Source organism: Coturnix japonica, chromosome 10, assembly GCF_001577835.2.
Source record: "Coturnix japonica isolate 7356 chromosome 10, Coturnix japonica 2.1, whole genome shotgun sequence".
Taxonomy (NCBI): domain Eukaryota; kingdom Metazoa; phylum Chordata; class Aves; order Galliformes; family Phasianidae; genus Coturnix; species Coturnix japonica.
In genome coordinates this window covers 7,622,151-7,637,651 of record NC_029525.1, presented here as the reverse complement: position 1 = coordinate 7,637,651, position 15,501 = coordinate 7,622,151, and the positions used below count along the sequence as shown (strand labels likewise).

The following is a 15,501-nucleotide window of genomic DNA, read 5'->3' as shown; positions in this document are numbered from 1 at the left end:
GTGTCACGGCTCCAGGAACATAAACTCAGGTCACAAAATCTGAGTTGCAGAGAGTCCCATGTACACACACGCTGGGTTCCGGTTTCTGTGCACCCTGCAGCCACCAGCCCCGTGCCACTCTGCCCTCAGCAGCTACACTGCACATAGTTGGCTTTACTGATACTTCTTGCTTTTATCTCTTTAATCCTATTAAGAACAGACCACCAAAACCAGACCTTGTGATATGGGATGCTTCTGTGACTTCAACAAATTCAACCTGCTCAATGAGCAACTTCAATAGCAGAAATGTTCTCTTTAATTCTGCTTGCAGACAGCACACTAAGCAAGAAAGACATTCTCGCCATGCTGTGAACCGCACGAGTGGCTTTTTGTTCCATGCAGTTCCCTCTGACACTTCCCTATGTCAGCTCAAAGCTACAGACCCTCAGACAGAACCATTTCTCCACCAGAAGCGAAGGCCAGCTGCTGAACTCAGCTCATCCACGCCTACGGTCTGCAGGGAGACTGGCTGCTGCTTCCTGGAAGGCTCAAAAGGGACATTTCAACACTGGGTGAGCTCACCTGAAAGATACTGGAAGGGGAGGGTTGCAGCAGGGATCAAAGTGAATGAATGAAATAGTCGGTATATAAATAAATATGCTGAACCCGGCCATACAAAACTGACACAGAAATACCTTGAGATGGCAAATTAGTTCTGCCAACCCTCCAACCTGGATTCACACATCCAGATTAACTACCAGTAAAGTGGAGCAGCAAGGCTGGCTGTCACTGAGTCTGGACAGACACTTCAGGAGATGCCAACAGCCCCTTTGCACAGCAGTCCCCAATACTGATGTATTTTCCCAGCCTCTACCAGCGACACCCAGCACAGACACACTGCATGGTGGATAGTGGGCAAGGTCAGGGGTTGGCAGCACGCTGCTCCAAGACACACACATGGCACATGGGCAGCACTGATGTGCTGCAAATGCTCTCCTCCTCCAGCACCCACCCGATGCACACCAGCCACCAACGCCACGTGCTGCTGGGTGTGGTGCTGCACTGGAAGTTGTGCTGCTTTAAGGAGCTGTCCTGAATGACAATCCCAGCTGCGCCTGTCAGCATAGAAAAGATGTGAAAGTCACTTTTTCTGTGCCTGCATATGGCTCTAAAGAGGACAGGCAGAGCTTAGTGCGAGAGGGAAGCACAGGAGCAATCCCGCTGTCCTCGGTCATAAAGCACGGCTGCTACCAAAGGATGGACCAGTTCTACTTCTGTTGTTCTTCTCACCTCTGTGCACTTTGACCCTACACCCACCATCTGTGCCACTCAACCAGGGACAAGCTGTGCTGCCAATGCTCACAGAGATACCAAACCTGACAGAGCAGCACCATGGCACTGCCTGGGGAAAGCAGAAAGGAGGGACCAGCTCCTGCAGCCGCCCCACAGCCTGTGCCCTGCACAGTGCAGCCCCGGAGCCACTCAGCTGTCCAGGGCAGCAGATCCAAGGTCAGTGTTTGATATTAAAGACAAATAATTCTGATTAACTCCTCATGAGAGATTTTAACTCGCTGCCATAAGAACCTCCACAGAGAGGGAAATCAAGAGCAGCTTCCCAAAGTAACTCCTTATAGAGCTGAGCACCACTGAGTGCTCAGGAACCACCCTGCAGCTCCACTGCTCTTCTGACCTGAATTTTCTCCCCTTCTTGCAGAAAGTCAGTAGAGATCAACGTCCACAAGGCACGGAATGGAGACGCCCATAGACACTGAGCGTGACGCAGGGCGTTGCACCTCCCTAACCGGGGATGGTCTGGCAGTGCAGCACAGGCGGCTCCGGACCTCGACGGCCTTCAGAGGCCGCACGTGGACTCGAGCAGCTTCCCACCAGAGGGTTCTGATGGCGCCCAGCCGGTGACCCCGCGCTCCTCCTGCTCCGCCGGCCGCTTTTCGCAGCCCTTCAGCACCAGGTGCGGCTGAGCAACGCAAACAAAGTGCCGGACGGACGGACAACAGCCCAGCTCAGCCCGCTCTGGGGCCGCGGTGCCGACGCGTGGGGAGGATCCACTGGGACACGGGGCCGCCGCAGACACAGAGCGAGCGGCCGCGGGACGCCGCGTGAAGGCGCCGTGTGAAGGCGCCGTGTGAAGGCGCACTGTCATCCCGCGGTCGAGGCTGCACCGCTCGCACGGCCGAGCACGCCCCGAAGCCCCGCGTGTCCCCGCCGGCTCCAGCCCCGACCCCGCAGCGCCGCACCCCGACGGGCGGCCCCCCCGGCCCCACGGAATAACACCCCCGCCCTCAGCAGCGCTCAGCCCGGGTTCGGCCGCGCCGCCGGGTCCATCTTGAAGCGAGGCCCGGCGCAGCCCCTCGCCGCTCCCCGCCGCCCCCGTCCCGCGTCCCGCCGCCTCCCTACCTTGGTGTACAGCTCGGAGGCGGCCATGGCGCGGGGCGCGGCCGCGCTGCGGCGGGTGGCGGCGGGAGGATGCTCAGGCGGCGCTGCGGAGCGCCATGTTGCTGCTACCTGGCGGGCGGCGGGGCCCCGCTCTGTGCATTGTGGGAGCGCGGCGGGCGGGCGGCGCTGCCTCCCACCGGCGGGCGGCGGACTGAGCCGGGAGCCGCGCCCGGCACCGCGCGGAGCTGCCCCGCCCGCAATGAGGGGAGCGGCCCGTCCCAGCGCCGTGCTACCGCCCGCTGTGTGCGCAGGATACCGGGCCCAGAGCGGGGTGTGCAGCTCCGAACTGACGGGGCTGAGAGAAAGAAACGTATTCAGCTCTCCCGTCGGAAGGGAATGGCAGCAGCACCTCCGCTCATCAGCCCTTAGCGGGTTTCCCACAGCCCACCTCACAGCTCCGCTCCGTGGGACGGCCTTCGCCTTTGGGAGCTCACCCAGACACAGCAGGACCCGGAGCTGTGCTCCATCCCAGCGCTGTGACCTGTGACCGGCATTGCCCTGCACAGCCCGGCCGTGTCAGCTCTGCGTTCCACCGGATTCTGACTGCCCAGCAACCTGCCCTGTCCGTCAGAGCACAGACAGACCCGCTACAGATAGAGACAACGGGCCATAGGGGAGATGGGACCTCAAACACACAGCAAGGAGAGACCGCGGGAATGAGGACAGAGCTCTGACCCAACAACCCCCCCCAACCGCTGCTGTACTTCAGTGTTACTTGGAAGGGAGGTCACAGTGAGAGCACAAAAGATAAATAAGATGAAAACACTGAGCCCCACCTGTGTTCTTTGTATTAGGTGCAGCTGTACGACCTTCACAATTAAACCAAGGTTGATACATTGGGAGGCACTGAAAGTTGACAAGAAACCTGGTTGTAGTGTAGATACATCGATAGCTTCATTGTTACACCAAGAAGCATCTCCTGCATCGTGCATCTAATGGTAAGGTTTTAATGATGTCCTCATCTCGTACCTGTTAGGCCTTCCTTCTTGGCTGTTGTCACATCGTGCCTTACATAAGGAGCAGGTTCTCCATTGGCCACTTGTATTGTATGGATTGTATGATTCTTTGAAATTCCCATGCAGAAATCTGGCCCCAGTTTCACTTGCCTTGTCCTATAAGGGAGATTCCTCTGGAACATCACGTAGGTGTCTTCAACAGCTCGCAGAAATTCTCTCAGAGGCTTCAAACCATCACCTGAGAACTGAGCTGATGTTCAGAAGAGCCCACAGCTCTCATCTGGCTTTAATTTCAGCCAGAGCTCAATTCCTAAAAAGTGCTGCACATCTAAAAATGCTAATCCTGTTTCTTAAGGAAAAATCCCACAGGTGTTTCTTCCTCAAATCTATTGAGGAAACAACTCTTGTTGTACCAGGAACTCAAGGACAGCTATTCTGTAACACTGTCTAGGGATGTTGATACACTACCCAAGTGTACCTCCTTTATTGGAAGCAACATTATTCTCCAATAAAATAAACCAAACCCAACTGAAATCTGTTGTTTTGACAACATCAGAAACAAAAAGTACGAGCCCAAATTTTAAAGCAAGTATGTCTGAAACGGGTAGAAGCTTTGTCATTATTTTTCACACCAGTTGGTAATAAGCTTCAGTGCCTGCTGTGTTCAGACACACCTAGAGCTGAATCTGTGAGGGGTGTCTCACTACTAGAGGAATGATCCAACAACACAGTCAGTCCAACTCCACTTTTAGTTGAAATACATCCATCCTGCTCACACACTATACACGATCCCCCAGTCTGCTCTTTCCAACCCCCAGGATGCCCCCAGCCATCAAACAAACACATTACTGCAGGTTCAGCTGCCTGATGAATGTGGTCACTTCCTGGGAGCACAGTGACTGAACGCTAAGCTCCTCCGAGGGCAGTTTTGTGCAACTAATTTAATTAGATTTGGCCATAATGCTGTATTTATCTGGTTTGTTTTTGCCTGACAACTGATGTCTCTCCCCATTAATATTAGGATACTAATGACGGTATTCCTTTGCATTGCCTTGGCAGAGCATCTGGATGTTGCTACTCCCATTGGGCACCTCTGTTAGTCAGAGATGCAGGGTACAGACAGTATTAATATGGCTTGCTTACCATGCTAACTGCGTAGATATACCATGTGGATCTTGAAATTGCACAAGGCCCAGTACCTAATTCACAGCACGTCATAATAAAAGCAGTCAGATTTTGCCCAGCATCTTGATTTCTTGGAAACTGCCGGTTCAGGTTAACAGCCTACAGCGATGCAAACCTTAGCTCCCAGAAATCCCCTTCCATCAGTATAAGGGACCAAAACAATCACCTGTTACGGAGTTTTCAAACAATAAGCTTTAATTGCCTTATTAGAAAAATAAGCACTGAAATATATATAAATGTGATTACATTAAAGTAATTCTGTAGTCTAACATACTAGGAAACCAAAACCCAGTCATATTTTTCATGGTACAGAGTAGCAAGATTTAGGGTTTAGAAACTTTCCATAGAGAACAGGGATGTATGCAGGATCATTTAGGAAACCACAGTAAAGACGAGACAAATCTCCACATTGCAATAAAAACTAAGTAGATCAATTTATTCTGTATACTATACAATGTGTAAGTTTGTAAAGAACAGTTGACATTTTTATCACCTTAACATCTCGACTGGGTGTAATTATGTCCAACAAAATGTACTCCTGTGGCTTTTATACAAACACTGTCCTACTACGTCAAGAACAATGAGAGGGAAGCCTTTGGTGCTACAAATTTGGGGATGTATCTGCGAGGTCGGAATTAATTCACTTTCAACCATCTTGAATAAAATGTTGGTGCTACCTGCTATGATAAGCCTAGATGAGAACTAGTCTAATAACGAAACACTGTCTAACTTTAAAGGCAAAATATGAAAGGGACTGCCAGTCTACAGTGTGGGCAGGTCTTCTTTGTAAAAGGTCATTATCAAATGGTAAAACTCATATAATACATTATGTACATACGTTTGGATAGCTGTGTTATCTTGCTGAAGTAAGCTGAAAGTAAGCATCGATCTGTAGTCACATTTGCTTTACTGTTACATGATTATTGGATTTCCAGAGTTTTAAATGGTGTTTAGAGTCAAAACAGCTGTGCCTGCTGCTTGAGCTCGGTCAGATAGAAAGGCTCGTAACCAGTCACCGAACTCGTTAGTTTTACAGTACTTCAAATAATCTTTTTCTAGCTGAATTTGTAGTAACCTTAAGAACTGCAAGTCACTGAGTGAGCAGCGGAAGAGCTTGAGTTATCCAACCAGCAGGACAAGCTGATCTGTAGCTACGTGAGAGGAATGTTTCAATTGACATGGCTGTTTTTTTCAACCTTCCCAAGCATCAAGAAAGCTCACCTGGAGTGAGCTACAGAGTAATGGAACCAGGCAGTACAAAGCAAGTCTCCTTCAGTTGTTCACGTGTGTTTCAGGCCCAGTCCTATGGTTCAGTTTTGATTTTCATTCGCACATAAAACAATAAAGAGGGATTTTCACATTAGGACAAACATCTACAGAAAGCACTCTGTTTCAATATATCCAGTTTGCTTCTTATTTTTCCAGCCTAACTTCTTGCTTAAACCCAGTCAGCCCATCCCTTCAACCTGTTCCGTGAAAAATCACAAGTTCTTTACAGTGCCAGTAAAAGATATGGAATTAAAGGGCTTTCTCTAATTACAAGCAAAGGGCCACAAAGACTTGATTAGAATCAAGTTAGCAATTTCAAAAATTCTCTAGAATGACTCCTTTAAACTGAAGAGTGTACATTATACAGATACTGCAGTGCTTCACTCAGATTCTAATCAAAGCAGGACCAAATTAAGATTATTCACCTCATCTTGATCATTTTCTTGTATTTAACATTAGGAAAGCATTGCAGAAAACAGGGAGTCTTCTTTTTGACTATATGTCATTTATCCTGCAAGACCTTTCTGAATATATCAACACAAAGTGCATCCTTCTGAAAACATGCATCTTCAAGAGTGGTTTCCCTTACAATACCTGCATGGGTACTTTGCTTTTATTAGACTGTTCAATAGAAATGTTTCTTTTAAGAAAATAGGATTCAGTACACCGATATTTTCAAAGGGTTTCTTACGCTCCCAAAGAACACCCAGCTATGATTGCCTTTATTAGAGCCAATTACATTACGGATCACTACGCTTTAATATACCCAATTTCACTGAACAAATCATAATCTGCATCAGGCTATCTAACATCAACTGTGTACTCTGGCAATCTAGTACTCACCACGTGTATCATAGAAACAATGTTTGTTTCTATCTTCTCAAAAGGAAAAATTGACAATTTCTCAGTAGGCTATTATATAAATACATTCCAGTTCTTTTTATTTCCCAAAGCCAATAAGGGGCTGCCGCATAACAGAAAGAAAAAGAATTAGTTTACTACAGCTACTGCTTCAGGAGGTCAAGGAAAAAAACCAACAAAAACAGTTATAGCTTTTCACTTCCAGAAGTCTAAAATAGCCCAAAGACAATTGCATATCAAATCTCAGCAAGCCTAGATTTGGAATTTGCCACAAGGGAAAATCTCTAACTACCTTCCACGTCACCCTACTGAGCATTTCACCTTTAGAAGCTTAAAGAGCTGCTGAACAGAAAGGGCACCTGCCTTTAAATACACAAACGATTTTCAGATTTATATTTGAATGCTGGACATTGTTGCAAAACAAAGTGTACAGTTGCAAAAGCATAAGGCTGAGTCAGGTGTAAGTAGAAGTGTTTCACAAATTTCAGGTCTGTCATTTTTACTTTCAGTAGCAAGAGTCCAGGCTCTCAGTTTCAGGCCAAGACTTGGAAAGGTACAGAATCACTTGTGCTTTGATTGGCACGTTATCTGCTTTTTAAAATGTAAAATTAATAGACATTTGCAAAAGGTTGTGCAAAACTATTGTATTTACAAAAATGGCACAAGAGTGAATTCAACAGTCTATGCACATGCACACTTCATTCACATCTTCAACAAAAGTGTGTCCTAAGCTACGGAGCTGAAAAGAACACCAGCTTCAACAGGCAGTTGTCAATAAGCACTAGATTCACAAGAGTTACACCGGAATGGGCAAATATTGCCCAAGTAAAAACTCTATTGTTAAAGCTGAAACAGGTTTAAGGCCGTTCAAGTTCAAGAGCAGAAACAAAATTCAATCAGAGCCCTGTGTTTGTTTTTATACATGCTTTACCATCTAGCAACTTGTGGTCTAAACCTCTATTTTAGACAACAAACCCAAACACAGAAGAAAAACCCAACACAACTGGAGGTTATATTAAATACAAATATGCTGTAATTAAGGTGAAATAACAAAAGCAGAAACATTAAAAGTTGTAAAACTTGCGATGTCACTTGCTGGAACCAGTCCTACACTAGGAAATGGGCAATATGTACATTTTCAAGTAGAATACATTGCTCTAACCAAACCTGTCCTTTTTTTAATCAGTGCATTGTTCTTAACTAGTCCAAACACTACACGTTTTACTCTAAACAGTACTCCCTTACAATAGCAGCACATGCTACCGCTACCTGCAAAGCTGTCAGTCTCACGACTTAGTGTAAGAAAGAAAAAGGGGATGTGAGGGTGAGAAATAACTATTAAGGAGAAATAACAGGAATGAGAATTATCATGCAGTTCAGCTGCTCTCGTCAGCCAGCCAGCTTGCTAGCAACGAGAGATGGTTTCCGCTGTGGGAGATCCTGTGGAGTAGGAATATGGTCACCAGTGACTTCTGTCTTGTCAGGAGCTGCAGTAGGCAGTTGCTTATTCTTCATCTTTGCTTTAGCCATGTTGTAATCACCAGAATCAAAGTACTTTTGCTGGAAGACAAAATACATACACCATTAAAAGCCTGAAATGTTATCAGATGCATAAACTGAATTCGGTGGCTATATAAGGATTAGTTTTGTAACTATTAAGCTTTAACGATCTCTTTTAGCAAGGTAGCTCTATGTCAATTAAAAAAAAATCAGGACTAGTAAGAACACAACTCTAAAGATCAGTTATGGTGCAAGTTTAATGCAGGGCCTTAACCATACACACATGTGAACACTATTCTAATCCTGTTTTTCAAAGGGCTTTGCTCTACCGCAAATGAAACCTGGGGGTTTGTAAATTACACTGCAGTGAACAAGTTCTGCTAGACAGAATAACCAAACAATATACAAGGGAAGGTTAGAGAACAGTCTCTGCTTTATCACACCAGAAGATCAAAGCACCACGAAACTGCATGCTAACAAGAAAACCTTTATTTCTGCATACATTAAAACAGTGAAACTATAATCCCCGAAGTTCCCAAACCAATTATTTAGTTAAGCCAGATCTACCATGCAATCCTGCTAAAAAGCATTGTGTGAATTCTTATCCTGAGCTCCAGGTTTCTTCAGAACACAAGCGTTTGAATTTGTAAAACAGTGTGTCTCAGCACTTGAGCTAATTGTTAATAGCATCACTCTTAATATTCTTTGTTATCAGCACTGCACTAAGATGAGACATGGCATTTCATCCAAGGCATCCATCAAGTCTGCTCAGTGTTTCAGGAAATGGTGTATTTTGTTTACATCTAACTATGAGGTCTCCTATTAACGTGCTCATAACCCGTGACTTGCACAGATTGCCAATTGAGGCCAAAAAACAGATTTGGGACAGAGATTTACTCTGGCAACTGTTCCTTACAATGGATAATCACCTCAGACAGAGCACTCCCCATTTAGCTTCATATGGACTCACTCCTCAAAGTCAGCTGAACAAAAGCCATCACAGCCTGCACTTCCAGGCAACACTGTAACTATACTCTTCACTTGGAATTAGCACTCACCAGCTGCAAGATGTTCAGCAGCAGTTGCTGAACAGAAATCATTTCAACACCCAACTTAAAAAGTCTTTACCTAAGATACAGAGGCAGGGTTTGTTTGTTTTCAAAGCAAGACCCCCTGAAGGTGACTTTAAATATTCCCTTTTAGAGTCTGCTAGAACCTCAAAGTCATTGAATCTTTCTCCCATGCACACCCAAACCCCATATTTTACCAGCCTATCTTCCCACTACTCAGCCCTTTCGACAATATAATCAATGTTGTTGCTGTTGTTTGTTTTTACTGTGCTAGAACACCGTGGTACATCTGCAGACCAGGCTTTAGTTGTATTGTAGCCTGACTTGGAAACAAACTTTCATTTTGCTCTTCAAGACTGAAGAAACAAACAAAAAGCCTCTTAAACAGGAATTAGGTAATAACACATCTGAAGACTGAGCAGTTCTGTTAACTGTTCACCAAGTAAAGGTGCTTCCTCATTTAAGACACAGAGCGTGCTAAACAAAAATAACAAAAAATAAAACATAGAAGAGAGATGTTAACAGCATGTCACAAATGGAGAACTGAAGGTGGCAGATTGAGAATCAGAACCCACACCTTCATACCATCTTCCATCATACCAGCAGAATCCCTAATGCTGAGGCCATTCAAATGCCCACTGGCCTCTCTACACTCCTATTTAAAACCATAGGCTGTAACAAGCTTTGCATGAAGTAGCGCTACAACCAAGATTAAGATCTCGCAGAGATTATCTTGTGTTGGCTTTTTTTTTTTTGTAATCACATTTGCACTGAGCACCAGCAGTCATCATAATTCCTTTGTGCCCAATCCTTCTGGATTGGATGCTGCTCTGTCTCCCTGAGCAATCAGTACGGCACACACTTACCTTGCCTCTGGAGTGTCTACACAGACAATAAACCCACTCGGCCTCGTTTGGGTTGTCTTTGACCACAGAAGCCATCACCTCATCTCCCACCTGCCCACCCCCCGCAGCCATTACCCACGCTGCACATGCAATACTTTGTGAGAGAAAGCTCATCCCAGAAACCTGCCAACAGTAACCACTCCCTGGAGATGTTACCAGATAGCACAGAATTACATCAGCACTGAACTCCAGCAGCTGGTCTGTGAAGGATTTATACTTGGAATCACTGCGTGCACTCAAAAGGCCTAGACGAGAGTAAATAACAGCACAACAGCAATGAAAGCACCTTCAGAAATGACAGACCAGGATTATTCCAAGAACAGACTTTTAACATGTCTGAACAGGATGACATCATCACTTCATGAATAATTAATCGAGAAAAACCACAGTTGAATAACTAAGAACATAAGAGACACTACTGGTCAAATGTGCAGCAAAATTTAAACCCAAATTCACTCCCCCTTCTTTAATCTTGACTTTTTACCTGTGTATTTGTTCAGAATTACACCATCGTTCTCAAGCCATAGATGTGAGCCGGTGGCTGCGAACACCGAGCTGTCACATGATCAAATATCAATAACACGAGATCAGCACTAAACCAGACTGAGATTCTGACTCGCAGCGATGACTGCATTGTTTTCTTTGAAGCCCATCAGTGCCACAGTGAGCCAGCTTCTAAGCTAAGCTCTTCTTAAAATGGCAGCTGAGCCATTGGTGTTGTATGCAGCCACCCTGGCAGTTTGGCATTTGTTCTGTGAAAACCTTGAGCCTTCAACAGATAAACTCGCAGTGCTTCTACTCAGGCAATGAAACACAGACAGCACAACTTTGGAATTTCTTGTCTGCACCCTGAGGACAATAAAGAACTCACTCCTTTTTGAAGCCTCTTCCTCAAGAAGTCTGAGCCTCCTGGCTTCTGGCCCAGATGAGGGTATCTTGCTTTCAATTTTGCTTCTTCAGCTTTTTCTGGGCTGATCACCTTATCCTCCATTTCCTGAAACAAAATTAGCAAGGTTTTAAAAAGAAATATTACAATAAATTATTTACACAGAGTGCTTTTGCAGGTTCAACAGATCACTCCCACAACAGTCTGGCTTTTATGACTCTGCTGCAACTGTAATACATTGATACCCATTGTGAAATAGCATTAAAGTTGCTCAAAAACACATGTGCTCCCAATTATAATAAACACTACTGTCTTTCTCTAGGCTGGCCTTCTACGGGAGGCCAACACCATCTGCCATTAGAGATATGGTTAAATGAAGACATTTCTGCAGAGAATATGCATATTAATGAGAACACTGTAACATACAGATGTTCAAAGTGATGACGTGAAGATGATTGTATGGACAAATTGTAGTTGGTACATCAACCTTTCATCACTGACCTCCACTTCACAGTGCTTTGCTCTGGTTCATGCAGTAATTGGATGTGAGCAGCACGCTTCTTTGTACTCTGTCATCTCAAAAATATTTGCCATTCAAAATAATAGTTTCACTGCCTTCCAGTATCCAGCCACGATTGTTTGTTGCATGCAAACCATGGCAAGATCAGGAAAAATGTCTATTGATTGTGCTGACTGCTGTAATTCTTGAACAGCAATTATCATCTGAAGTCACAGAAAGACTTTCAGCCAGGAAAGAACTGCCACTGAAACCAGGAGGGTTCATATTCATCCACGACTAAGGCTTCACATTCACTCTGAGCTGTCAGAAAGCCCCTCCAGAGCCCCCTCCATCCACACCTTCATCTTCTGCGCTGCATCAGTCAGCACAACCGCACGTATCCCACGAGTTACAGGAACAAAGTCATAGGAAAAATAACCACGTACCAATTATTTTCCCTCCTTGTCAGCCTGTTCTTCATTTGGGTCAGTGTACCCCTCAGGATCACTGAGCAGCAATACAAGGATGGGGGAGCAGCGGGAGCTGACCCACAACAACCCTGACTAACAACAGCTCCCAGCCCTCTAACAGCCAGCATCCTCCCAGTAAGAAACCTTGCAAGCAACCTTTATAACAGAATTAAAATACAACGTCCTATCTGGTTGCTCCATTACTCCAAGACTCTCTCAGAAACGGCATCGCAAAACACGGCAGGAATCTGAACTAATAGTAATATATCAAGCAAGGACAGAAATCATTACAGCAGCTGGAGAGAAACTTCAGCAAGGATTGGAACCGATCCTTTTTAGTTGGACAAAAACAGCCAGGCACTACAATGCAAGATGAAGAATAATAAACAAGTACCTTCCCTGACACAACGCAGAGCTCTGTGCACTGTCTCCCACCATACAAAGCCACACTAGGGAAGTGCACAGCTTCCATGAGTATACGACAAACGTTCTTCAGCCACTATTCTTGTTCACGGTGGGTTTTTTCCCAGCATGCCAACCCTGACTCTGGACCTTCTCAAATGCTGTCCTTACAGCTGAACATTCCACCAGCTGATGCTGAATCACCGGGTATTGCTGTTGAGCCAACACACACGGCATTAGAGGGGACATGTTTTGCCAATACCAACCAAAGGAGATATTTTTAAGAACAGAGGGCTGACAATAAAGAGCTCACACAAATACGCATTCACAGAACATCAAAGGAGATATTTATGCAGACTTGCAGGGTTGACAAATCATCACACAGCAGGCAACCAAACACCAAATACTGAGTTGTGCATCAATGCAGCTAAAAGGATACAGACTGCAGTCACCTCTTCATGTCCAAGAACAGCTATGACCCCCTAAAACTATATAACATGAAGAAGGATGAAAGACAAAGACTGGGACGTCAGACACAAGCAGCTGAGAACAGGTTCAAAAATACCTAGAAACAAGGTGCAGTCAAGCTCCAGAACTCCTCACCAAAGGATGCAGGGGACACCAAGAACACAGATGAATTCAGAAAGGCACTGGATGTGTTTAATTGCAGCTCAGAAGACCTTTATCCATAGACTGAGGAGACCTGGGGTAGCTTTTAATGGAAGATCATCGCCTGCTTGTCCTGCCTTTCTATCTTCCACAGACTACGTGGCATTGAGCTCTCTTGGAGATGCATCATTGCAACACAAAGGCGTTAACTCAAACCCACAAGACCAATGGCATATTAGCAGTGTTTTCCCTTGAGTTATTATAGAAGCAGCAACCAAATGACTGACAACTGATGGAGAAAAATCAAGATGTACCACGCACTTCTTCCTAGTGACAACCACACAAGTTGTAATTTTAGTTCTCTATGGGAATTTTTGCACAGCTAATGAGGTCTGTTCACTTCATTAAAACGAGCTACCAGCACAGCCAGTAGTTACCTAACACATCTAAAAATGGCTCCTGCTTTTAATCTTCATGAAAAACAAGAGGTTTGCTATCTGCTGGACAGCTGAACTGCACTGCTAAAAACAAGCCTGGGCAATCATGTTCTGAATAAAGCTCATCCCCTTTAGAGAAAGACATCAGACAAGAATATAAAGGAGAAAATGAGAAAAACATGACGGCACTGGAACTGCGCAGTTATGGGAACAGCCAGTCTCCAAACAAGAGGTACCACTGCTACCAGCTTCCTGACAAACCCCGGCTGGTAAGGCACAAACGGCACCACTGAACAAGCACACGTTCACCACTGCCTGAAGGTTTCTTTGTTGCCCAACTTCCTCCTGCCACGATCCCAAGTTTTCACACAGAGAACAGGAAGCGCTGCTCTCATGGAATGTTTGCAGTCGACATCAGCCTTCACTGAGCGTCCATGTGAGCTTCCTGCAGCAGCACAGCTTGGAAGGGAAGTCTCAACTTACTGCCCCTGTGTTCCTTAGGGGATTCTTCTTTAATGGGCACTGCAGAACGGGTCGGTCGGACAAGTACTGTGGAGCTGAGCATTAACTGCACCAACCCGACATTTTGCTTGTCCAGACAAACACTGTTGAAGGTGAACGTTACAATGCCACAGTATTAGTGTGGAGCTCTGACATCACATGACGGGGACTCAGAGAAAATGAGGATTTATTGACTTTCATTTGCCCCGAGTGGCTGCTCCGACTACAGCTAAACGAGAAGCTCAGCACGGGATCCCACCCGTCCTGCAGCCAGCAGCGTTTCAGAGCAGCACATTGCAGGACATCGGCCCCAAACTTTGTCGGCAGCATCAGCGCCGTCCTGCCGACAGCCCCAGAACACACTAGAAGGCGGCACAACGAACGCGCTGCCGCATGTCAGCACGCTCCCGTTCCAGCGCCGTTCCAGCAGCGCCGCACAGGCCGGGCACGGAGCGGGATCGCTCACAGCCTGTGCCGGCAGCACCGCGAGCTCCGCGCCGCAGGGAAACGGGGCCCAACCTCCGCTCCACGCGGCCCCGTTCCATCCTGACTCCCGAACCTTCCCTCCCTGATTACAGGCGGTGAATTACTAAACAAAAACTTCATCCCGCCGGCTCGAAGGGCCGTTTCCCCTCCGTAGGCCCTCACGGCAGCACACCCGCGTTTCCTATCTTCTCCGCCAGCAGCGGGGACAGCAGCCGGCGCTCAGCGGCGCCCAGACGGCACGGACGGCTCCGGGAGCCGGCACTGCGAGAACGGAGCCCAGCACAGAGCATCCACTGCACACAGCACCCACCGCACACAGCACCCACAGCACCCAGCATCCACGGTCTGAGCGCTGACAGCGCGGCCGCCGCTCTCTGGACGCGCAGAGCAGCGCGGGCCGCCCAGCCTTTGTCTGTGTTGCTCGGCCGCCCCGAGCCGAGCGAGGGGTTATTACGGAGCCTCGCGGCGCAGCACCGGGGCTCCCTGCGGGCCGAGGCCGCCCAGCGCAGACGGGAGCGCCGTGTACCGCCGGGAGCACGGCACGGCACGGCACAGCACGGTACGGCACGGCACAGCACAGCACGGGGCCCGGCGCGGTGACGTTGCTCCACGGCGGACGCCGAGCGAGGGCAGCGCGGACCGCCCGCCCGGCCCCGGGCTCGGGCCGCCTCCCCCCGTGCTGCTCAGAGCCGCTCACGGTGCCGCGGGCCGCCGCCTCCTTCCGCCTCGGCGAAGCACGGATGGAGGCAGGGAGGCGCCCCGCGCCGGCCCGTTCCCCTCAACCCCCCCCAGGAGATCCTCCACCACCACCACCCACCTTCTGCTCCTCGGCCGAGGCGGGCTCGGGGCTCTCAGCAGACATGGCGCCGCGGCAGCAGCACGGCGGGCGGGGCGCCGCTCCTCCGCGCAGCGCAGCGCAACTCCGGCTCCGCACAAGATGGCGGCCGGCAGGACGGCGCGCCGGCGGGAACACACTTCCTCCGCTCAGCGCCCGCCGCGCGCAATGCAACTCTCGGCGGGCACTTCCGGCGA

At 47.7% G+C, this 15,501-nt stretch overlaps 2 protein-coding genes and 1 long non-coding RNA gene across 18 annotated transcripts in view; 1 reads left to right on the top strand and 2 right to left on the bottom strand.

The window, feature by feature from the left end:
• The window catches only part of MYO5A (myosin VA), an 88,464-nt gene extending 85,918 nt beyond the window's left edge, over positions 1-2,546 (bottom strand). For 9 of the 14 annotated variants that reach the window (XM_015872830.2, XM_015872831.2, XM_032446946.1 and 6 more), the window contains exon 1: positions 2,395-2,545. In XM_015872830.2, the coding sequence (XP_015728316.1) occupies positions 2,395-2,421 (27 nt within the window). In that variant the 5' untranslated portion in view covers positions 2,422-2,545. Of the gene's footprint in view, positions 1-2,394 lie in introns of all 14 variants that reach the window. The other 5 variants (XM_015872826.2, XM_015872829.2, XM_015872827.2 and 2 more) reach the window with 2 other exon arrangements.
• Positions 2,547-2,620: 74 nt separating this feature from the next.
• On the top strand, positions 2,621-6,307 carry LOC116653928. The gene is made up of 2 exons (XR_004308585.1): positions 2,621-3,371; positions 3,516-6,307. It is a non-coding gene; the product is annotated as an uncharacterized LOC116653928 (long non-coding RNA).
• ARPP19 (cAMP regulated phosphoprotein 19) lies at positions 4,749-15,501 on the bottom strand. 3 transcript variants are annotated; one of them, XM_015872852.1, is made up of 3 exons: positions 15,287-15,501; positions 11,051-11,173; positions 4,749-8,264 (listed from the first exon to the last, which is right to left on the bottom strand). In XM_015872852.1, exons 1-3 carry the CDS (start codon positions 15,329-15,331, stop codon positions 8,094-8,096), a joined length of 339 nt encoding a protein of 112 aa, XP_015728338.1. In that variant the 5' UTR covers positions 15,332-15,501; the 3' UTR covers positions 4,749-8,093. The 3 variants fall into 3 exon arrangements, with proteins under 3 accessions (XP_015728338.1, XP_015728340.1, XP_015728339.1); XM_015872854.1 differs by lacking the exon at positions 15,287-15,501 and adding an exon at positions 13,040-13,062; XM_015872853.1 differs by lacking the exon at positions 15,287-15,501 and adding an exon at positions 13,002-13,022.